Here is a 25,977-nt window from a genome sequence, read left to right on the forward strand (position 1 = left end):
CCTTGATCAATATACCAAACCTAGGTAAACCTGATCCCCATGATTGAGTTCATCACAATCTACGATCTCAATGTTATCAAGTTTATCGGTCTATAGATCCTTAGGATTGGTCTACCAAACTAGCTTGGGTCTGGTTTGCCTCAAGTCAAGTTTGACACTCCGGACTTGGTCTGGCTATGCTTGGTTTGCATCTGTCTGCTTCCTCAATCTTGCTTCCAGCTCTAGATTTTTGCAAGATAAGTATACAACAACAAATAAACTGTAGGACCGGTGGGCGCTTAATAACTGGCTATTCGACCGGGTCAATTAGGATTATTTTAGGTTATTTTTTATTATATTTTATGTTATAAATTGAAGTTTGGGCTTATTCTTTATCTAGATGAATTTTTTATGTTATTCTATATTTTTCATTAATTTATGATAATTATGGATATTAATTTTGTGGTCTTTAATTTTTGCAGGCAATTAAGATGGAAATAATAAATTTTGGAGGTCCAATTTGAATAAAATCAATTCTGATTCGAGTTGGACTCAAATCGGATTCAATTGGCTCAACCAAATTTAATTTTGGCTCAAATTGATTTGATTCAGCTAGCCCAAATCTAATATGCCCGATTCAAGCCCAAGTTAGACTCAGCCCAAATTTAAGCGGACCGATTCAATCAATTGGGTTCGGTTCAGAGAAAGTCAGTTCACTCACGTTTAAAAGGGCTTGCGCTGGTTCACAATGGGGGGGGGCTCACTCGCGATTTGGGAAGCTACAGTGCTTCCCAAAATCATGAGTACTGTACATCTTCCTCATCGCCGCTGCGATTCCGAGCCCCGTCGTGCGCTCCACTGCCTCTGTCGTCCTCTCCGATCAGCCACAGAGTTGCGACCAGCGTCCACGAAGATCAACAAGCACCGACGCAAGCGCAGGGTGTTGGGACCGATGCGTTCGCTAGAGGGGGTAAATAGCGATTCTTCGATTTTTCCTGTGAAATCGTTAGCGGAAGCAAAAATAAAAGCAGAAAAAGAGAACAATCGCTAATCCGTTTGATTTACTTGGTATCCACCTCTACGAGATGACTAGTCCAAGGATCCACACACACACAGCACCTTTCCACTATGAAAAACTTCTCCTTTTCAAAGAGCACTTTGAAGGTGGAGAAACCCTTACAAATCAATCTCTTCCTTGTACAATATTAGTAGTAAGGTTTAGAGGAAGAGAAATGAAGATTACAAGGATTGGAGTTCGTGCAAAAATGAAAGAATGTGAACCACTGCTTCTCCAATCGTCAATCTGCATTTTTATAAGACTCCCTACATCAGTCAACTGCTCCAAGGGTCAGTCGATTGATGGGCTTCAACGACTCTTTAATCTACATTTAATCAGCCAGCTGTCGCTCCAACGGTCATCTAGCAGTCGACTGCACCATCACCAGTCGACTGCTCCACTCGACTGATTTTTCTATAAACTCTGTGTGTGCTTCTGATCAACTACCAGTCGACTGCACCAACAGTGCCAGTTGACTGATCAAGCTAAAACTCCCCTTTCAGCTTCTTTTTCAGCCCTTAGCCTTGACGTAAGCCTTCAAACATCTTCCACAAGTCTCGTGCCCATCCTTGCACTCGCTTAAGATGTTTTCCTCAGCTTTGTCGTGCTAAGTCTCCCTTTGCCAAGAGGCCGCGCCTCCGGGACTTCACCATTTGCCAAGAGGCCGTGCCTCCGGGACTTCACCCTTTGCCAAGTCTTCCAACTTGGACTTTCCTGTGAACTCAATTCACACATGTTAGATCACCAACATTGCCTAACTTAAACTCATTTTAGCCAAACATTAAAATCCAATTCACTTGGGGCAAGATTGCACCAACAATCTCTCCCTTTTTGATGTTTGGCCAAAATTCGTTTAAGTTAGGTCTTTAATACAGTATTATAAAATAACAACAAATAATCACAGTGATAATAAATGAGTCATGAATCAATAAGCATGAATATCATCATAAAAGCATTAAAGTCTAACTTTAAACAACCCATTCTCCCTCTTTTTTGAACCCATAAAAAAAATACAAATTTAAGGAGGTAGACATAAATAAGAGGTAGAGCTAAATCTCAATAAGGATCCTTATGCGTTAATGAAATTGTTTTAGGCACATGCTCCCACTAAAACCCTACTCCCCCTATAATATGCACCAACAATGTATTTGCGGCACCTAAAGTATAGGTATAATCAATCCTATAGACCATAAAAATGCTCCTAGAGCATGCATCAAAGAATAGTGGATCAAAGAATACGTAAATTGTCAAGAAAGGGTCAAAATCAGAAGATTTCAGTCATATTAGTCGACTGATGGGTGGGCCAGTCGACTGATGGGTGGGCCAGTCGACTGACCTTTTTAATCAAAACTCACAAATTTATTGGTCGAGTGAATTCTGGCCGCAGTCGACTGGACCAGTCGACTGATGTCTGCATCAGTCGACTGATGCCCTGAAAATAACTTTGTGCAGCGAACTTCAGAAATGCCTTAAAATTCCATAAAATTCAGAAAAATCTAAAATTTTGTGAGCAAGTTTGTTTTTACATATATTATCAAGGAAAAATATAAATTTATGAAAAATAGTTATATTTTATGAGTTTGACATAAACTCAATTTTCAAGATGTGTTATGAACCCATTCAAATTGCCAGTGTCTATCAACATTAGATATTCATTAAAATGGTTTTAAATTATTTAAAATGTCCAACTATGATCGATGGGCAAGATGTTCATTAATTAAACATTTACTTTTCCCATAGTTGGTCTAAGATGAATAAATTGATACATTTCATGCCTCATCAAGATGCTAAAAAGCATAAGTGAGATATGAGTATCATCCTAGCATCTCACATAATATTCAATGAAGAAATACACAAGCAAGCCTTCCTAGGGTTTTGTGAGATGTACATAAATAACATTTTGCTATGGGATCATGCAATGCTAAGTTCATAATTTTTCAACACACATACCAAATTCCCTCCACGTCACTATCTAAGTTCACATTTGTTCCTATAGGATTTGAAGCTACCTTAGTATTTTCCAAACCAAATTTCTTGATAATTTCTTTAGCATATTTAGTTTGGTAAACATGAGTTCTTACCTATACAACATGAAACACATCACTCTTTGGTACCCAAAAGCTAGATTCACTAACATTTTATAAATATTTCTTAGGGACCCATGCTTGCTTTACCTTTCCTTTAATGATTTGTTTGCTAGGTGACCCTTGTCTTCCTACTAGAGAAATATAGGCAAACTCTTTAGGCTTGTATCCTATTCCGGCCTTGTTATAAACCGCTCTTTGACTATTTAGGATCATATCAAGGTATTTTGACCCATTTGAAAATTTTTCTAAGCATTTTCTTAAATCAATGACTTCATCCTTTAACTTAGCATTTTCCTCGTTAATTTCACTAGAGTCACTAGATTCACATGCATTATTCCTAATAGTTCTAAGTTCCTCCTTTAATGCCTTAACCTTAGACTTAGATTTATCCAAAGTATTTTTAAGATAAGCAATGGTTTTATAAAGAAAATTTACTTTGGCAGAATCCATTACCTCATCTTCACTTGATGAAGATTCGTCGCTACTTGATTCCTCCTCACTTGTAGTCTCTTGATCACTCTCACGTGCCATCAATGTCATGTGTCTGGTGATGTGGCACAACTCTTCTTCATCATCCGATGAGTAGCTACTTGATGTATCCCATGTGGCTTGGGCCACCCTCACTTCTTTCTTCTTTTTCTCTTTCTTTTTCCTTTCCTTCTTCTTCTTCTCCTTCTTTTCTACAAACAAAGCAATACCTTTCTCTTTGGAAGAACCATTAGCTTGTTCATGTAACTCAAGTTCACAAAATAATTCATCTAATTTAACAACTGAAAGATCCCTTGACACTTTATACGCATCGACCATCGATGCCCATAGAGTGGTTCTGGGAAAAGCTTGAAGTACGTACCTTATCAAGTCCCGGTTGTCGATTTTCTCACCTATTACATGAAGACCATTCATGATCTCCTTGAATCGCCCGTGCATTTGGCTTACCATCTCGTTGGGCTTCATGGTGAAGGTTTGGAGTTGTCCTACCAAGAGATCTCTCTTGGCTTGTCTTGATTCGCTTGAACCTTCATTTAGTTCGATGAGCTTCTCCCAAAGCTCTTTGGCCGAGTCGAATGGTCCGACCTTGCTCAGTTGTTCTTTGGAGAGTCCGCACTGCAAGGTTGTTGTGGCTTTTGCATTCGCTTGTGCCTTCTTGCATATATCCTTTGACCATTCCTTGGTAGGGAGAGGCGCTCCAAAAGTGTCCTTCGATTTCTCAAAGCCATCTACAATACTAAACCAGTTTTCAATGTCATTCATCAAATAATATTCCATTCTACCTTTCCAGTATGCGAAATCGTTGCCGTCGAAGTAGGGCGGTCGTGCGGTGTTGTATCCCTCTTGAAACGCCATTTGATTCTTTCGGTTGAGTGTTAGTTCGCGTGAAAGGGACCTGCTCTGATACCACTTGTTGGGACCGATGCGTTCGCTAGAGGGGGTGAATAGCGATTCTTCGATTTTTCCTGTGAAATCGTTAGCGGAAGCAAAAATAAAAAGTAGATAAAAGAAGAACAATCGCTAACCCGTTCGATTTACTTGGTATCCACCTCTACAAGGTGACTAGTCCAAGGATCCACACACACACAGCACCTTTCCACTATGAAAAATCTCTCCTTTTCAAAGATCACTTTGAAGGCGGAGAAACCCTTACAAATCAATCTCTTCCTTGTACAAGATTAGTAGTAAGGTTTAGAGGAAGAGAAATGAAGATTACAAGGATTGGAGTTCGTGCAAGTATGAAAGAATGTGAACCACTACTTCTCCAATCGTCAATCTGCATTTTTATAAGATTCCGTACATTAGTCGACTGCTCCAAGGCCAGTCGACTGATAGACTTCAACGGCTCTTTAATCTGCATTTAATCAGTCAGCTATCGCTCCAACGGTCATCTAGCAGTCGACTGCACCGTCACCAGTCGACTGCTCCACTCGACTGATTTTTTTATAAACTCTGTGTGTGCTTTTGATCAACCACCAGTCGACTGCACCAACAGTGCCAGTCGACTGATCAAGCTAAAACTCCCCTTTCAGCTTCTTTTTCAGCCCTTAGCCTTGACGCAAGCCTTCAAACATCTTCCACAAGCCTTGTGCCCTTCCTTGCACTCACTTGAGATGTTTTCCTCAGCTTCGTCGTGCTAAGTCTCCCTATGCTAAGAGGCCGCGCCTCCGGGACTTCACCATTTGCCAAGAGGTCGCGCCTCCGGGACTTCACCCTTTGCCAAGTCTTCCAACCTGGACTTTCCTGTGAACTCAATTCACACACGTTAGATCACCAACATTGCCTAACTTAAACTCATTTTAGCTAAACATTAAAATCCAATTCACTTGGGGCAAGATTGCACCAACACAAGTTCATATCATCCACCGAGGACTCAAGGTAAGTCTTTGTTTTGGTTCTAACCTTGTTTTTGATTTGCAGTAGAGAGAGAGCAGAGCAATGGGCGAAGTTTGTGGTCTTCCCCGACTTGAGCTCGCCGGAATTGGCCATCTCCGGCGGCGTTCTTCCGTCCATGTTGGTGTGACTCATTCAAAATGGTGCCAATTCCGCTGTTCTATGCTAATCCGGAGCCATCCATCCACTTCCACATTCATCTCATCTTCTCCCCTATTTTGAACTGAAAGGGAAGGGAAAAACTATCTTTTCTGTATACTTTCCCTGATTTCATTGCTACCGCGGGCCTTACGCAATCGATCAGATCATATGGATATTCCTTCAACACAACATAGGTCATCGAAAGGATCTCGGACGACTCACCAAAGCACGAAAGCCAGGATCTTTCAGAAAATGAATTCCTATTTGAAGAGTGCATAACCGCATGGATAAGCTTACACTAACCCGTCAATTTTGGATCAGTTTTTCCATTCATTCATTCCAGGCTTCTTTATTTTCTTATACTTATACCTTGATTTGGAGTTAAATATTCCTCGGGTTATAGAATAATACTTTATCTTGTCCTTAATAAAAGGATGGGTACCGCGATATTGAAGTACAGATCTAAAGTGATGGTTGTTAAGTAATTGGGTTTGTGATATTTTGTAAAATACATATGCTTGGGACAAGGAAGATAAATCGTAATAAGTATTTGAATTATTACTAGGATTAGAAAAGTCCTTTTCTTTAATTTTAGCGTCGTTGCCGGAGACTCAAATGATGTTTGTATATTTTAAACTGTATATTGGTGTTCTTATTTGTTTATTCATTTCATTTATTTATTCATTCATTTGTTTATTCATTGATTGGTGTTATTTATTATTTATTTATTTATTTATTCATTCATTCATTTATTGTAATTGCTTAATGCTTGTGATTCTAATTATTTGGTGGATGTTGTTGATTTTCAGTGACACTATAATTTATCTGTGCTTTTCTATATTGGGGAAGTACATGAAAGTGTAGGGAGTTGCACTATAGGAAACGTCCCAAGGATTACTTTCCTCAGTTGTTGAAGAACTGGTCAGAGTTTGCAAAGTTTGAGTACCCAAGGTGATCAGGGATCAAGGATCTCACTCTTGCGACAATCCATCTTCCCGGTGAAAGGTGAGTAATCTATCCCATCTTGTTTGTTTTTGTATATACTTACTTTATTTTCTTTTGTTTCTTTTCTAAATTTTTCCCCTGCATGACTCAATCATCTTAGGAATTGTGATAACTTAGTTATCTAAGTTTGTCAGTTTTAGAGGTTCATAGACATGAAAGAGTTCTTGAATTGCGTGAGGATATAACTTAGTGATGGATTCTACCTTGAATAGTTGAAAATGATGACTTATTTTTATCTAGTGAGGACTGAGCCTTAATTTTTTATTTGTCGTGTGGCACTTGTGGTGAAATGTTACTCTAGAACTTGCTCTGATTCTGTCAAGGTCACATTACCATGAGGTTGAATAATTTCATGAAGGTTATTCCTTTATTCTTTCATTCTTTTTGGTAGAATAGGTTATCGAATAATCCATCTCTTGTTGCTATTTCTTTTTCCTTGCCATCTCTTTCATTCTTTATCATGCGATTTGGGAACCTTGAATGCTGAGATGAGATTTTGCCCGGGATGGATAAAAATTTAAGTGTGGGGGTGTGTGTAAATAGTTCACCATGGACAAACCATTAGTTTTATTTTGTTTGCTTTTTATTTTTATTTGGTTGTATTTTTATTTTGTTTCATTGTATTTTTAGACTAGGTTCAAAAAAAAAAGAATCAGTTGGAAAAAAAAAGAAAAAAGGAGCAAAATAGAAGTGAAAAAAAAAAAAAAATAAAAACAAAATGAAAAAAAAAAGTTCTGTTGTGTGAAAAAAAAAGAGTAGAAAGTTTGATCTGTTGAAAAAGAAGTGAAAAAAAATAATAAAAAAAATTGGTTCTGTAAAATAAAAATAAAGAAATAAAAGTTTGAGTTGGTGATATTCATTGGATAGTTGGTAGTAAGTTTTTGCAACTTTTATTTCTTCTACTAGGAGTTATATTGGATATGTTTTAGAGTGTAGAAGAGGTTTAGAGTTGTTTTCTTACTATTAGCTCACCCAACACTAGTTTAGTTTTATATTTACTGGGCATGAATTCATTGACTCATCTATGAAGTAATTCATTATTTCTCGTTTCTCCCACTTGTATTCTTTATTTATTCATTTTTTCACTTATACACATTGTTTTCTTTCCATTATTCATTATTCTTTATTCATTATTCATTATTCTTTTGCAATAAATCTTTATGAATTGTGTGATCTTATGCATATGATAGTGGTAGAGATTAGAAAACGACCAAGCCTATGGTAGTGCATGATCCAGCTTGAGAGAGATCCACTATTTACATAATTGTAAGGATGAGCGACCACACTATTATCCCGTAAGGTTATTTCTAGTCAACATTCTCAATTTATTCTAGGTGGATTGAAATTTCTATTTTGTTGATCCATATGAGACTTGAATTCTGGATTGCGTGGATTTCTAAGATTTGACACTCTTATTTAATTGGTTGTTGTAATTTTCTGATTTGATTGATATTGCTAGGGTAGAAAATAATGTATATTTGTTTACTTTCACGAGACGTGAAAGAATAAGTGTGGGGGATTTGATAACTGGCTATTCGACTGAGTAAATTAGGATTATTTTGGGCTATTTTTTATTATATTTTATTTTATAAATTGAAGTTTGGGCTTATTCTTTATCTGGATGAATTTTTGATGTTATTCTATGTTTTTCATTAATTTATGGCAATTATGGATATTAATTTTATGGTCTTTGATTTTTGCAAGAAATTAAGATGGAAATAATAAATTTTAGAGGTCCAATTTGAATAAAATCAATTCTGGTTTGAGTTGGACTCAAATCAGATTCAATTAGCTCAACCAGATTTAATTTTGGCTCAAATTGATTTGATTCAGCTAGCCCAAATCTAATAAGCCCGATTCAAGCCCAAGTTAGACTTAGCCCAAATTCAAGTGGACCGGTTCAATCAATTGGGTTCGGTTCAAAGAAAGCCGGTTCACATGCGTTTAAAAGGGTTTGTGCTGGTTCACAATCAGGGGGCTCACTCGTGATTTGGGAAGCTACAGTGCTTCCCAAAATCGCGAGTACTGTACATCTTCCTCAGCGTCGTCGCGATTCCAAGCCCCGTCGCGCACTCCACCGCCTCCATCGTCCTCTCCAATCAGCCACAGAGCTGCGGCCGGTGTCCACGAAGATCGACGAGCACCGACACAAGCGCAAGAGACTCCACCATGGGTGATTCGCTCCGGTGAGTAGCCCTCTTCAACCCTCCGGTTCGTCAGCGCCGTGGGTGATTCGCTCCGGCGATTGAGGGCCGGACAGTATTTCCATCAGTGAGGTTCTAGCCAAGGTGATTCGCTCCGGTCAACGCCTCATTGACCCGCATCCACCGAAGCTCGGCACGGGACGCCGGGCTGTGCTTCGACCATATCATCCACCGAGGACGCAAGGTAAGTCTCTGTTTTGGTTCTAACCTTGTATGTGATTTGCAACAGAGAGAGAGCTGAGCAGCGGCTGAAGTTTGTGGTCTTCCCTGACTTGAGCTCGTCGAAATTGGCCATCTCCGGCGGCGTTCTTCGGTCCATGTTGGTGTGACTCATTCAAAATGGTGCCAATTTCGCTATTCTGTGCTAATCCGGAGCCCTCCATCCACCTCCACATTCATGTCATCTTCTCCCCTGTTCTGAACCGTTGAGGGAAGGAAACCCTAACCCTAACCCTAGTTTTAACATAATCTAGCTTTGGTTGCTTCATTCTTAGTTTGTTAGCTTCTGTTATAATAAAAAAAACCCTAATTTTGTTATTTGATCTGTTCTTGTTGTGCTGGACGAATGAGTTGTAATTTGAATGCTATTCGATTTATTCATGCATGAATAGTGGTGAAGTTGTTGGTTGGTTATGATACTCAATTGTTGATGACTTAGCTATGAATTGTTGATCAATAGTAATGTGAGCTTAGTTGTTGATTTGGTTTTGTTGTTGTGATAGATGATTAGAATTTTGTAAAGTATGTCATGGATGATATGTTTTATGGGAATGTTAGCCAGAGTTTATGATTCATGGGTTATGGATTGTATGTTGTTTAGGAGGTAAATGGCATGTTGTGATGTTTCATGTTTCATGTTTTGAGTTGGTAGAATTAAATGGGAACCGGTTATGTATGATTGACAAAGTGGAACTTGAATTTGTGTCATTAATGGAATGAAATCTTTGTGAATGTGAGTAATGTTCATGAACAAATCATGTTGAATGTATGTTGTAGCGAATGTTTGTTGAACATGTTCAAGTTAGTTTAATGAACCAGTTGGATAGTATGATAGTGTAATTGTTGTATTGTAGATTGGAATAATGCTTGTGAACTAGGCAATATGGATTGCAATGGGTTGTATGTTCTTGTAACTTAGTTGTTGTATAGGTTGTATGTTGAATTTGTTGTATGTATTATAATGTATGATGGTTGTGTTGTTGTAACACTTGAATAAGAACAAGTTTATTAGGTTTGCCCATTTGTAAGATTTGTATAATTAGTGTTGTATAGTTTATGTAAGATTCATTGTTGTATGAAATGTATGTTGTATATTAGAATTGTTGTATAATGCATGATGTAGAGTTTGTATTGTATGTTGTGTGTATATGTTGAATGTTTGTAGGAAGGTATGTTGTATTATTGAATTTGTGATTGAATGCACATATTGTATATTGAACCATGGAATGTTTAGTTGATATGAATAAGTTGTTGTTTATTTATGTATAGATGTGGAGTAATGTATAAATGGGTGAAACTTGTGAATATTACTGTAAATAGGATTGTATGTTAATGAACCAAATTGTAGGATTTAAATTGTCAATAAATGGATCTTGTAAATAGTTAGGAATGAATAAAGTCAATAACAAAAACCCTGCACCAAAGGTCTAGGACACTTCTATCATTGAGTCCAAGAGAGACGACCCGGATCTCTCTATATTACTTTAGCGATAATAAGGGGTTTGGTAAATAAATAATTAATTAATTTTAATGGGTGTGAGTGACAACAAATAAGGGAAATAAATTATATAAATAAAATATTCCCATAAAACACTGATATCAGCATTCAGAGGGGGGCAAATAGCACGTTCCTTCATTCGTTCGACTTTATAAAGACTAGCAGCGAAATTAGTAATAACAAGCACAGGGGACTCATGGATTTATTTGGTTCTTAACCCTTCCAGAATTAGTACGTCCAAGGCCTATATAAGAGAAGGTGTCCGTCCACTAATGGTCTCCTTTCCGAACCTTTGGCCAAAGGTAGAAAAATTCATCTTACAGTCTAATAAAATCAAGCATAAAGTGCAAAAAGTAAGACTTAAAATAAAACCACTCGTGTAGCTGATCCGAAAGTCCTTGAGCGCAGTGCACCCTTCTTGGAGCTTCCCCGATCGCATGAGTCAGAAGATGTTAGCATTTAGCAACACCACAGGATGAAAGATTTGGAGTATTAGATATCTTCCTTGTGGTGCACGTTCATTCCCTTATATAGACTCTTCTGGGCGCTTAGATTCTTATCCGAGTGCCTGAATCCGATCCAATCTCTTCGATCTTTATCGAAGCTGATTCTTCTTGATCTGGACACCTAAACCATTTAGGGGCGCCTAGACCATCTAGGCACCTAGAGTAACATCCGAGCACCTGGATCCAATCAACTCAGATTTAACTTGAGTTGACCCTGGACTTGATTCGGCTGCTTTTGTTTGCTCCTCTTATGCTTCCTCCATCATGCTTCCAACTCCTGGTCCTTGTAAAATTAGCATACAAACAAGCAAGCAACTTAATCCTACCTGTAGTCCATCTGACCTACTAGGTTTACTTAAACCTTACCCTGTAGGTCTTGTTAGACCGATGGAATCAAAATATCTTCATAATGGTATGATATTGTCCACTTTGGGCCTAAGCCCTCATGGCTTTGTTCTTGGGCTCTACCCAAAAGGTCTCATACCAATGGAGATATCTTTAATCCTTTTAAACTCATGATCTTTTTCATGTGTTTTAGATGTGGGACTATGTTTGCACCCTTGCAACCCAACAATCCCCTCCTCAAACAAAGTACCACAGGCCCCCCTCAAACGGAAAGCCTCCGTTTGATGTCCGAATTCTCGATCCACTAGGACTTTCTGCCCTTTGGTCCACCCGACCTACTAGGACTTCTTGCCTAGCCCTAACTAGGACTTTTTGCCTGATGTCTGGTCCTCTTGATTCAGACACGGGAGCACCCACTTCCTTTATTTTTAAGGTTCAACACACATAGTTAGATCTGGATCATGGTTCTTCCGGCAGTTAGTCCGGTGAAGAGCGGTCTCACTCTGATACCACTTGTTAGAACCGATGGAATCAAAATATCTCCACAATGGCATGATATTGTCCACTTTGGCCCTAAGCCCTCATGACTTTGTTCTTGGGCTCTCCCCAAAAGGCCTCATGCCAATGGAGATATCTTCCATCCTTTTAAACCCATGATCTTTTCCATGTATTTTAGATGTGGGACTATGTTTGTACCCTTGCAACCCAACAGGTCTAACCTACTGGCTTACCTATGCTTAACTTCTCGTTATGACTATTCACTTTCATAGATAAACTTTCCACCTGCCAAACATCCTATTTGGACTTTCCCTTACTTAATCTCCAGTTAGGACTAGTCACTTCCATAGATATTCTCACCTGCCAAGCATTCAGTCACCCTTGACCTGTTTGAATTTTTCCTTGCCCAACCTCCAATTATAACTTCTTTGTCCAATCCTCTAGATCAAGACATACTTACCCAATCCTCTAAACTAGATCTTCCTTGCCCAATCCTCCAGATCAGGACTTCCTCTGTCTAGCCTCCTGCTAGGACTTTCCCTACTTAGTCTCCGATTAAGACTTTCCCTACCTGGCCTCAACTAGGACTTCTCCTTGCTTAGTCTACCCGACTAGGACTTCTTGCTAGTCTTCTAGTCAACCTTGACCTGACTAGACTTTAATCACATCGAAATATTAGATCATGTTTGGATCAACCCTTGGTCAAACGGATCAGACCTAAGTGTATTATCAAACATCAAAATTTTAGAGACAAATTAGTGCTCCTTGCACCAATAATAAATATATAGAAAATGAATATTAATAATCCATCAGGTTACTCATTCATCTTAGAATTAGAGAACTACTAGATGGATATGGAGTTACAACACAAAAATATAAGAAGGCATTCTACAGCTCAAATCTAGAAGAAAAGAAAGAGAAAGCTTATTGGTCATTTGCGTCGATATCTTCAAATTGATCTTCAAGCTCTTTGGTGGATGGAATTTCAATGGCTCCTTGGAAATAACTCTCTCCTATGATTCTCTATCATAGAAAAATCCCTTGATAAGGTAGGGGAGATCTTTTAGTCCCAGATTGATGAGCGTAGGTTATATATGATTTTTAACCTTGTTTAAAGCTCATTTACTTGTAATTCATTGCATATAATATACTTTATCACACTTTATTTCTTTATTATTTTATGTTTCTACTCCTTTTGCTCGTAGATCTGCTCTTTGTATATTTTTGATTGACAGGATGTGAATCGAAGCTAAAACGAGATATTATTGATGGTGGAGTAAGGAGTGGAGAAAAGGGACTTGCACTGATCGTGCTCATCATTACTGGTGAGTTTCCTATGAAGCAAACACTAAGAAAAAGGAGGAAAAGGAATAACGAAGCTGTCATGGTCTTGCCAAGCTAGGCATTGTTGTGCCTCATATTTTCAGGGCTCAAACACGGCCTGGCCACCAGGAGGTACGGTAGTGTCCCTCCTATAGATTGAAGACAACTTCAGGTCATGCCTACCAGGCACGGCCGTGCCCCCAACACAGAAGGAACTAGACCTGGGGTCGTGCCTACTAGGCACGATCATGCCTGTTTTCCAATGACAAACTGGTCTGAGGTCGTGCCCACAAGGCACGGCCATGTCCTCAACTCAGAACGGATCAAATCACAGGTCGTTCTTACAAGGCACGACCGTGCCTTTCTTCCAGAATGAGACCAGATTAGGGTCATGCCCACCAGGCACGGTCGTACCCACAAAAAATGCTAGAGCGAACCTCCAGGCCGTGCCATGAGGCACGACCGTTGTTGGTGCAAGAAGCATTAGATCTTGTCTAGAATTTTGATGTTTAATAATACACATAAATTTGGTCAGTTTGACCAAGGGTTGATCCAAAGAGGACCTGATGTTTAGATGTGAGTGAGTAAAGTCTAGTCAGGTCAGTTTGACCAAATGACTAGCGAGAAGTCCTAGTCGATTAGACTAGGCAGTGGAAGCCCTGATCTAGAAGATTGGGAAAGTGAAAGTCTTAGTTGTAGGTAAGGCAAGGGAAAGTCCTAGTTGTAGGCTAGGCAAAGGCAAGTTCTAGTTTGGAGGATCAGGCAGAAGTCTTAGCAGGTCGAGTGCACCAGGTGCAAGTCCATGCAGTGTTGGAAGACCGGGAAGCATGGCCAAAGTCCAAGCGGGTACGATCAAGAAGACCAAAGGTTTGATGAAGTCTGGGTGATCAAGAGGACCGAGATCCAGCAGCAAATTTCTGGGGGCCAAGGACCATGGCTAAGCGGGAAGTCCAACAAGTCTGGAGGACTTATTGGCAAAACTTCTCCCAAGTGGAGTGGATAAGGGCGCGCTCCCGGAATGGAACAGTAGGCATCAGACTAACTCAGGATTTCGGTAGAAATTCGAAGTTAGAGGTTTAGGTTGTTTTGTTTATTTGTATGCTTGTCTTACAGAAATCAGGAGCTGGAAGCAAGATGGAGAAAGCAAAGGTGAAGCAAACAAAGGCAGCTAAAATAAGTCCGGGGTCAACTCAAGTCAAATCTGAGTCAACTTGTCCCAGTCGACCCGAATGTGGATTACAGGAGATCGAACAGTCTGGTCGACCCGAATGAGGATTCCAATCGACCCAAACGGGAAGACCCAGCCCAGATAGGATCGAGAAGATCGATCAGATCAGATCATATCCAGTCGATCGAATAGGGTTTCCAGTCGACCAGAAGGGGCTATAAAAGAAGAATAAACGTGCACAACCAAAAAAAATCAAATACAAGTTCTCCTCTCCAACTAGTGGCAATTCTGAATGTGAACGAGGCCAGAATCTTACAATCGAGGAAGATCCAAAAGGAGTGTGTGGTGCTCAGGACTTCCAAATCGGCATCCAAGAGTTTGGTTTAATTTCCTATTGTCTTACTTTCTGTTATTTCTGTTATTCTTTATTGGACTGTAAGATGGGTTTCTCTGCCTCCGAACGAACGTTCAAAAAGGAGACCACTAGTGGACGGGTGTCTCCCGTACATAGGCCTTGGATGTACTAACCCTGGAGGTTACAAACCAAGTAAAAAAATCTGCGTGTCCCTGTTCTTGTGTTACTAATCCATTGTTAAGTTATTCTGATAGAATGAACGAACGAGAAATGAAGATAGCGCTATTCACCCCCCTCTAGCGCGTTACAAGATCCTACAGCTGTGTCTCACCCGGGCCCTATAAATACCTCTTTTGCAACCCTTTTGAGGGTGTCTTGGGATATAGGGAAATCCTAAGGTCTTAGTTTGGGGGTGGTGGCTCCCCACTTCGGGGGAGGCCCAAAACACTTTATCTTCACCAATCCATCCTACTTCGAAGCGAGAAGGTCTTCCAAGGATGTTCGAGCTTCTAGATAAGTCCTCCCCCTCTTGTGGATGGCTATTTTCTTGCATACTTGTTGTAATCTTCTTGTAATGGAGTAGATCTTTGAGTTTAAGATGTAGGATGAACATTAATGTAATGATGGTAATGTAAGAACTAGTTCATATTTATTTTTTACCTATTATATGAAGAGTTTACACTTGTTTCATGTATTGTGTGTCTTGAACGTATTTGATAATATGCTTGTGTGAGTGCATGTACATGATTATGAGAGGTAAATTACTGTATAGGGAGGGAGATCTTAGTGTAGGATCGCTGGAACACGCTAGAGGGGGGGTGAATAGCGTGTTGCACGCTTTTCGATTTTCGCAAAACTACGAGCGCGTACGGAAGTGAATACAGAATACGATTGCGGAAACGTAAGAATAAAATGCAAGGTAAAGAAAAGACAAGTTTATTTTTACTTGGTTCACAGCGCAACGCTGCTACTCCAAGGCCCACGGTCCTTGACCGTTTCCTCTGGGCAATCCACTAAGTCACTTGCCCCTTTTCGACAGCAAGTGTATCGAAAAAACTCAATACAAAAATCGATTACAAGCTCCGGAGTAATTGAAATACAGTATTGACTAGTTACCGAACTTTTGCTTGCGCAGTCGCTCCCCGGAGGTAGATCTCGGCGTCTCGGTGTGAAATTGAGTAGCTTGGAGCAGGTGCAGCACCGACGTCGAAGATTGAGGGCTCGGGAGTCGCGAGAACGGAGTTCGGAGGCAATGAAGGTGTTGTTCTTGGTTGCTGGTCGCGACTGCCTTTTATAGTTGTCCTGAGTCGACTCAGATGCCCATCTGGGTCGACTCCAGCTGACGCGGCAGATAAATCTTTATCTCTTTCGCCCGTTATCCTTCCTGAGTCGACTCCGATTGACTTCTGGGTCGACTCCAGTCGCGGTGGCGTCAGCGGCGATAAGTTTTGACCCTGAGTCGACTCAAAACCTTACCTGAGTCGACTTTAGGCCGAGTTGGCGGAAAATCGACGCGCTGACTTCCGGATTCCAGCTGACTCGGCTGGAGTCGACTCCAGAACCCATCTGAGTCGACTCCAGACCCGAAAAGTCAGTTTTTCGTCCGGAGTTCGCGTTCGTCTGATTTTTCCTTCCTGCAAAAGATGTTAGATAAAATAATATGCAAAGGATTAAGTTGGTTCACCGAACCAACTACGAGTCTTAACTTCAGATCTCCAGTGAGACCCTGGGTTAGACCGACGCCTAATGTTCCACTCGGGAACGCGTCCTCACCCACTCCCCTCGGGAGAATTTACCTGATTGCCAACAGAGTCCTCCTGACTCGTTGGACTTGTGCTCGGCTCTGTCTTCGCCCCCCAGGATTTGTGCTGCAACTGATCCTCCTGATCAGCCCAGTCTTCCGCTGCAACTAGGTCCTCCTGACCAAGCCCAGACTTCTGCTGCAACTTGGTCCTCCTGACCAAGCCTAGACTTCTGCTGCGGCGTGGTCCTCCTGACCAGCCCAGACTTCACTGGTGCACTTTGACTCTGCCAAGACTTCATGCCTAGCATCACTAGGACTTAACCTATGTCTCCTGTAAGCTTAGTTCAACTTGGTTAGCCAAACCACATACTTAACTTGATCCTAGTTCCATAATCAAAACTCTGGTTCGATCTGCTAGTGCTTCCTGCACTAACACTTAGGATCATTTGATCGGGGTGCCTTGTGACAGAAGATGAACCTTTAACCGGACTTTCTGAAATGATTCCTACATAGTAGTAAACCCCCATAAGAGATAGCTAATGGTTGGTGGCCACCAAGATAAAGTTCTTAAGAGGGGTACTCGGTGATAGAGGGTATGACGTTTGAATCGTATGACCGGGGTGCCCTGTGATAGAGGGTGAATCTTTAATCGGACTTTCTGTCATCACCTTTACTGGAGGGCCACCACATAGGACTTCAAGGTCAAATGATGAGCGTAGGTTATCATATATTTTTTTAGCCTTGTTTAACGCTCATCTACTTGTAATTCATTGCATATGATCTACTTTGTCACACCTTATTCTTTTATAATTGCATATTTCTACTCTTTTGCTCGGAGATCTGCTTTTCGTATATTTTGATTGACAGGATGCGATTTAGAGCCAAAACGATGCATTATTGATGGTGGAGCAAAAAGTGGAGAAAAGAGACTCGCACTGGCCGTGCTCGTCATCACGGGCGAGTCTCTTATGCAGCAAACACGAAGAAATGGAGGAAAAGGAGCAACAGAGCAGAACACGGCCGTGCCTACCAGGCACACTTTCCAGGCTTAGACATACCGTGTAACACTAGGAGACACGGCCGTGTCCCTCCAACAGAGAAGCACCTGCCCTGGCCGTGCCCTCAGGCACGGCCGTGCCTTCTTCCAGCACGAAACAACTGCCCACATGGCCGTGCCTATCCCAGGCACGGCCGTGCCTTGATTTCCAGAGAAGCAGCTGTACCTGGCCGTGCCTCACAGGCACGGCCGTGCCAGATTTCCAGAGCAACAACTGGCCAACCGTGTGCCTATTTTCCAGAGGGACGACAGGCCACGGCCGTGCCTCCCAGGCACGGCCGTGTGACGGGGGCGTGCCTCATGGGGACGTGCCTGGATGGGCCTATAAATACATCTTTTTGCACCCCTTTGAAGGTTATCTTGGGTCATTCTCCAAAACCCTAGGTCTTGGCTTGGGGAAGGCGCCTCCCCACTCTTGGGGAGGCCCTAAACACTTCATCTCCACCGATCCATCCTACACCGGAGCGAGAAGATCTTCAACGGATGCCCACGCTTCAAAGATAAGTCTTCCCCTTTCTTGTGGATGATGTTTTTCTTGCATTCTTGTTGTAATCTTCTTGTAATGGAGTAGATCTTTGAGTTTAGGATGTAGGATGAACATCTATGTAATGATGGTGATGTATGAACTAGTTTATGTCATTTTCCCTATTCAATGAAGTGTTTACATTTGTTTCATGTATTATGTGCCTTGAATGTGTTTGATGAAATGTTTGTGTGAGCGCATATGCATGATTAAGTGGAGTAGATTACTGTGTAGGGAGAATCTTAGGATCGTATGACCGGGGTGCCTTGTGACAGAAGGTTAACCTTTAACCGGACTTTTCGAAGTGACCTTTACATGGTGGTAAACTCCCATAGGGGATAGCTAATGGCTATTGATGACTAGGAAAGGATTCCTTAATTGGGTGCTCGGTGACAGAGAGTAGTACACTAGTAGTATGCTGGGGTGCCCGGTGACAGCGGGAGAGCCATAACCAGGCTATCTGGTGTCGTCCTGAACTAGTAATCGTAGCGTTAGAGTATCATGGTTTAATTCCAACAAAGCCTGACGAGGTCGAGTTGGTATCTTGGTTAGAATCCCCACAAGGTGGTAAACATTGAGAGTAAGGGAACAAACATGAATTAGGGATATCACCTAGCATTGATGTGAAACCGAAATCCTAAACTTATCCATCTCATCCATAAATCCCCAAGCCAATCTCTCTCTTTCTCTACCACACACAACCAAATCCTCAACCATTCCGCTTCCTTTGGAGTCTAGATAACTATCTCAGTGACATCACTATAGCTAATACACAGTCCCTGTGGTTCGATATCTTTTTATTACTTGACGACAACCGTATACTTGCGGTTCACATCAAGTTTTTGGCGCCGTTGCCGGGGACTGTTGCTATTAGCTTTAGTGACTAGCAATTTTAGTTACTCTAGACTTCTGAAAAATATAAAAAAAATTCAAATATAGAAAATCCAAAATATTTTTCTTGAGGATTAAATGGATGCTTATGCAAAGCGGTTACTCCAAAAAGGAAATTCAAGGTTTGCTGGGTCGTATGCCAAAGGCAAATGTGCGCATTGTGGTGCTAATTGGCATGTGATTGAAGCATGTCCAATCTTATATGATCCTGTTTACATGTTGGGTGGAGAAAAATATGGATGCATCCCTACATATAAAGAATGGACTAGGTCACAAGTCTGGTGTACTCAATGTTTTAAAATAGGGCATGTAAGTGAAAATTACAGCAAGAACATTTTAAATTCTAAACATGAACATGTAACCAACCAGCATGATAATGATTATGACACTAGTTCGTTTATGAAAGATGATAACTTGGGGGTGTCTACTAGTATGGTTGGTAATCTTGGTGATGAATGGGAAGAATGGATATCATCACAATCCATGTTGTGTAAGAATTGTTTGAGACAAGTAAATTTTTGTGATGATTGCACCAAGAATTATTTTGATTCTAAACGTAAGAAGATTGATAATCTTGCTGAGGACTTATTTGAAAATCTACTCAATCCTGCTATTGATGACATGATGGATAATGATGGTGTAAGAAGTTATATAGGGATTCGAACTGAGGTGAGAAGGTCCCAAGAATACTATGCTTCTATTCCATACTTTGTCCCAGTAAGAGTTATAGATTTGGCAGGATTAGGAGACGTTGAAAGGGTTAGTGTAGGGACTTGTGAATTAGAGGCCAAGCCCCAAGAATCACTTCCCTTAGTTGATTCTCCACCCGCACCAAAGCGCACCCTACCATCAAATATGTTTGATGACTTACTAAACTTTGTGATTGGTAAAGATACTATTTCTTGTGATATACCTATGTTTACCAATCTATCTTTTCTCAAGCATATTTGTGGTAGGAAATTTTTTGATTATGATTGGCATACAAAACTTTCACAGCAACTATATGAGATTGCTAGATGTAACCATTTGTTTATAAGCATATTTAATGACAAGCTCAGGGCCCTCAACCGTAGGGTTCTGAAGTTTCTTACACCTCCACGGTCGAGGTTTAAGTAATAAAAATAAAGGTCAAGCTTAGGACCTTAAACAAGCGCTTCTTGGGAGGCAACCCAAGTTTTCATTTTAGTTTCTTGCTTTATTTTCTTTTATGCTTTATTTTGTTTGCTAACCCATAAACCCTCTACTTACTTTTTCTTGCTATATTTTCTTTTGAAGGTTTCATTGATATGGAGAAGTGTGCTTACCTTGAGGAGAGGAAATAGGCAACTAAAGGCCTTGAACACCTTTTGAGCTTCATTGGGTAATTTCTCTCCAAATAATATTTCTTCTCCATTAATATTTTTTGTTTTCATTGAGGTATAGAAAAATGTAAGTCTGGGGGGATGTACATATTTTGGGTTCTTAGTTAGATTTTGTTATTTCTCTTTTGGTTTCTTCATGCATAATAAATTGTTTTAACTAGTAGCATCACCTATCATATCATTGATGGTTTGTCTTCTTGCAAAAATGCTAGCACACTTGTTTTAGATTTCATTGATTTGATGTTTGGAGTTAGTATGTTTGATGATCTGATTTTTCCTATCCTTAGTAGCATGAAGTGAGCTATGTTTTTATTGAAAGAATTTGAGTTTTGGCCTAGTTTTAGGATCTCTCTACACTATGCCTAGGTTTGATAGTAGAAAGTCTGAAATTAGTCATGATTCATTGAACCCTTAGTACTTGCGCTTCTAAGGTGATCACTCAACTACATTTTGGTTACTGGATAAACTCGGATCATGGAAGCTCACTTGGAAAAATCAAGATCCCAAACAAATAAATAACATGGTTGCAACGCCTTTTTATAGTCGCAACACTTGTTTCAAAAAAAAAAAAAAAAAGGATAAAAAAATAGTGTCGTGAGTGGAAACTGACTAGATACCCCTTTGAGACCGGTAAGGGTTACTGGGGAAATATCTATCATGTTTCTCTTGATACCGAGTATTCCTTTGAGACCTTGTGTGGATGGTGCATAACATTTTTTTTGAGGGATGAACCATGCGAGTGTCTATCGCCGGAGGCAAGAGGAAAACTGGTTAGATGATGACTTGACTTTGATTAAGATTTGACACTTTAAAACCCATGGCCACGTTTTGCACCGAGCACGGAGAACTAACTTTTAGGCCACATTTAAGTGATTTTAATGTATAGCTCATCAATGAAACTATATGATAGGATTGATTGTGATTCATTAGAGATTATGATACTCCATTCTTTCAATTCATGAATCTAAATGCAGGTTTTTGCTTGAGGACAAGCAAAAGTTTAAGTCTGGGGGTGTGATGAGCGTAGGTCATATATATATTTTTTAGCCTTGTTTAACGCTCATCTACTTGTAATTCATTGCATATGATCTACTTTGTCACACCTTATTCTTTTATAATTGCATATTTCTACTCTTTTGCTCGGAGATCTGCTTTTTGTATATTTTGATTGACAGGATGCGATTTAGAGCCAAAATGATGCATTATTGATGGTGGAGCAAAAAGTGGAGAAAAGAGACTCGCACTGGCCGTGCTCGTCATCACGGGCGAGTCTCTTATGCAGCAAACACGAAGAAATGGAGGAAAAGGAGCAACAGAGCAGAACACGGCCGTGCCTACCAGGCACGGCCGTGCCTCACATTCCCAGGCTTAGACACGGCCGTGTAACACTAGGAGACACGACCGTGTCCCTCCAACAGAGAAGCAACAACCCTGGCCGTGCCCAAGGCACGGCCGTGCCTCCTTCCAGCAAAACAACTGGCCACCGTGCCTATCAGGCACGGCCGTGCCTTGATTCCAGTTGAGCCAGGTTCATGGTCGTGCCTCACAGGCACGGCCGTGCCAGATTTCCAGGCAGCCGTGCCCAGTTTTCAGGCAGTACACTGGCCGTGCCTCCCAGGCACGGCCGTGCCTATTTTCCAGAGGAACGACAGGCCACGGCCGTGCCTCCCAGGCACGGCCGTGTGACGGGGGCGTGCTAGGGGCGTGCCTGGACCCTATAAATACATCTTTTTGCACCCCTTTGAGGGTATCTTGGGTCATTCTCCAAAACCCTAGGTCTTGGCTTGGGGAAGGCGCCTCCCCACTCTTGGGGAGGCCCTAAACACTTCATCTCCACCGATCCATCCTACACCAGAGCGAGAAGATCTTCAACGGATGCCCATGCTTCAAAGATAAGTCTTTCCCCTTTCTTGTGGATGATGTTTTTCTTGCATTCTTGTTGTAACCTTCTTGTAATGGAGTAGATCTTTGAGTTTAGGATGTAGGATGAACATCTATGTAATGATGGTGATGTATGAACTAGTTTATGTCATTTTCCCTATTCAATGAAATGTTTACATTTGTTTCATGTGTTATGTGCCTTGAATGTGTTTGATGAAATGTTTGTGTGAGCATATATGCATGATTAAGTGGAGTAGATTACTGTGTAGGGGAATCTTAGGATCGTATGACCGGGGTGCCTTGTGACAGAAGGTTAACCTTAACCGGACTTTCCGAAGTGACCTTTACATGGTGGTAAACTCCCTTAGGGGATAGCTAACGGCTATTGATGACTAGGAATGGATTCCTTGATTGGGTGCTCGGTGACAGAGAGTAGTACACTAGTAGTATGCTGGAGTGCCCGGTGACAGCGGGAGAGCTATAACCAGGCTATCTGGTGTCGTCCTGAACTAGTAATCGTAGCGTTAGAGTATCATGGTTTAATTCCAACAAAGCCTGACGAGGTCGAGTTGGTATCTTGGTTAGAATCCCCACAAGGTGGTAAACATTGAGAGTAAGGGAACAAACATGAATTAGGGATGTCACCTAGCATGGATGTGAAACCGAAATCCTAAACTTATCCATCTCATCCATAAATCCCCAAGCCAATCTCTCTCTTTCTCTACCATACACAACCAACATCCTCAACCATTCCACTTCCTTTGGAGTCTAGATAACTATCTCAGTGACATCACTATAGCTAATACACAGTCCCTGTGGTTTGATATCTTTTTATTACTTGACGACAACCGTATACTTGCTGATGTCTGACTAAGAGTTTAAAGTTAAATGTTATGCATCTTACAAACACGTTTAGTGTGCAGAACACTTGATAAGGAAAAACCTAGTGGATCAGGAGGACCAAACAATAGGCAACAAAGTCCTAGTAGGTCAAGAGGATCAAACATTGTGTAGTGAAGTCTTAGTGGATCAGAAGGATCAAACACCAAATAAAGAAAGACTAGATGGATTGATCTGACAGAACACACTTGATGGGTCAACTGGATAGGACATCAAGTAAGAAAAGTCCTAGTGAATCTATTAAACACTAAGCATAGAAAGTTCAAACAAGTCAGCTAAATTAGATGTTTGACAGATAAGTAATGTAAGTCCTAGACAGACCTTTCAAATTAAAAGGCATTGAACATGTGTCCCAACTTTGAGATAAAACACTTAGACGGTGATCCAACTAAGAAATCAATTAAAATTTCTAATCAAGATCAGGCAGTCTTACTATCAGAATATTACATGCATGAATATACTATTTCTATCTCTATTTTATAGGACTATCATTATTGTTATGTAGTAACTTTGTCTTGCAGAAAAATATTTGGCCAAATAGTTTGGTTGACCAAATAGGGAGGTTTGGTGGATAGATTACTATGGATAAGGTCGAGTGAGATCGAATCTAGCTTTAGAAGGAAATATCATGGCTTAGTCAATTGAACATAAAAGGAAACAGTAGATTTTGTGTGATATAATCTACCTGAGGAAGGAAACCAGAGGATCGATCGACCTATTCTGAGGGTCAGTTGACTAATAAGGTAGATTTTGCGGGGATCCTATCCAATCCAATCATGAACCTAGATGTGATTTTTGCAAGTGCACAATTGTTGTCAAGTAATAGATATCATCCTCTACGACCGTAAAATCGAGTACTAGTCTAAATGTGAAGTAGACTATCTAAATAAATCAAAGTCGAGAAAGAGTTGTGAAAGAAAATAAACTAAGAAAGTAAAGTGAGAAGTTATGATTATCTAAATAAATAAATATTATTCTCTAGGTGTTATCTCTTACTTCATGACGTCGTATTATTCTTGAAAAATTTTAGACTACTTTCGTGAACAAACCCTCAAGTTTGAGATTTATAAGTCAAATAATTATGTTCACCTCTCTATCCTTCCCCTTTTCTTTGTGCTATGATAATGCACGCTAGCACCGTTAACATATATGCACACTAAAGTCGAATCATATATCAAACATGTCATGTGATAAAAGAAATGAATTAATCAAAAGCAAGTGTTAATAATACTTCTGACTACTCCTTAATCCTAAAATTAAGGAAACTACTACATGAAGATAGAGATACAAGTCATAGACATATGAATAACACTCTACAATTCCTATCGAACAAAGAAGAATTAGAAAACTTAATCGTGGTGGAAATCCTCAATAGGAAAGGAGAGATCCCCTAATCCTAGATGTCTCAAACATGCGCCCCCTTAGTCCTTTTATCCCCTCTAAAATTTTCATATCTTAACGAACTTTCCTAAAAACTTATCATCACCGTACTATGGTTGTGTTGGGAAGTATGGTCTAGTTGTATTGGCTACTGGACATCAGTTGTCAATCGAACATGGTTGTGTCAGGAGACACGGTTAGACGATGTTCTACTCTGGAAAACTCCTCGTCAAGCGACAACAAGGAGCATGACCATGTCAGGAAATGCAATCTGCCTGTGTTTGTTGCTAGAAATACAATTGATGCTTCGTTGCTCGTCTTGCTACATAGGTGATGCACGACCGTGTCAAAGGATACGATCATACCGTGCATCATATTGGAATGCAATTCCTATTCCCTAAGGCTCTTTATCTCTAATTTAGCTTCAAATTCACGTCGTATCAATGAAAACACATAAAAAATAGTTTTTCGAACTAAAAATATAAAATAATACAAAAGCTATAAAACTATGAGAAATTCAGTAAATATCTCCAACACAACTAATTATATTGTGACATTCAACATATGAAACAAATGTATGTGCCATGCTATTTAAGTGAGGTTACTTAACAATTTGAGTATGATTTAAGAAATAACAAAGATATATAATTACAAACAAACCTACTATTGCCCTTGCAAGAAATTTAATGTGTCTTAAAGTAGGCATTGACTTGCTATTCAACATAGAATAAGCTCATTGAATCAACTGGAGTTAAATTAAATATTTTTTGAGGAATGTGTAAATTCTCTCTCAACTTAGTCTATATGTTTGATTGTATTGAGACTAGCTAGTCAAGCCATGCTCGAGTTGGGTTGCTAATCAAGCCATGCTCGAGTTGGGTTGCTAATCAAACATATGCCAAGTTGCTAAACAAGTATTGGGTGTGTTATAGGTGACATTCCGATGCATCCACTTTGACCTCAACCTCTATTTACTCCAACAAAGAACCTAACTTAATTGTTCCCAAAATCATATCAAATTCAACTATAGAATGGAAGCTTAGCTAGCTACAATTAACTCAAGTGCTCATGAGATCACGCCGAACTGAACACAGTCAAAAGAGAGAGTTTTAACCAATTCACTCAATCAGCCCTTGCGATATATCTTCCATTAATCGTGGAGTTCAACCAGTGATGTTCAAACACATCATGACTAGCTTGCCAATTCCTTTCTGCCCTCAAGTTCAATGGTACCATACCAATCTTATTAATTCTTGGATTTTGCTCGGACCCAAGCAATAGAAATAATAAGGGGAAACGGTTGCTGCAGTAAGTCGCCAACCAATGCCGCAAGGCGCACCTAGGAGAGAACGACGTCGCCTGATAGGGAGAGTAAAACGCAAGCGAGCTAATGTTAAAACCAAAAGTTTAATTAAACAAACACTAAACAATATATTCTATCTATATCCACTGTCCTGTCCTCATTCTAACCCT

At 40.3% G+C, this 25,977-nt stretch overlaps 1 protein-coding gene across 1 annotated transcript in view; it reads left to right on the plus strand.

The window, feature by feature from the left end:
• The window catches only part of LOC141826280 (uncharacterized), a 31,588-nt gene extending 18,184 nt beyond the window's left edge, over positions 1–13,404 (plus strand). Inside the window, exons 3-8 of the mRNA XM_074713526.1 lie at positions 5,533–5,625; positions 8,694–8,837; positions 9,085–9,178; positions 10,240–10,243; positions 13,157–13,246; positions 13,349–13,404. Of these exons, the coding sequence (XP_074569627.1) occupies positions 5,533–5,625; positions 8,694–8,837; positions 9,085–9,178; positions 10,240–10,243; positions 13,157–13,246; positions 13,349–13,404 (481 nt within the window). The remainder of the gene's footprint in view (positions 1–5,532; positions 5,626–8,693; positions 8,838–9,084; positions 9,179–10,239; positions 10,244–13,156; positions 13,247–13,348) is intronic.
• The last annotated feature ends 12,573 nt before the right edge of the window (positions 13,405–25,977 follow it).

Source organism: Curcuma longa, chromosome 4 (genome assembly GCF_044706935.1).
Source record: "Curcuma longa cultivar G26 ecotype Majalengka, Jawa Barat chromosome 4, ITB_CL_G26_1.1, whole genome shotgun sequence".
Classification (NCBI taxonomy): Eukaryota; Viridiplantae; Streptophyta; class Magnoliopsida; order Zingiberales; family Zingiberaceae; genus Curcuma; species Curcuma longa.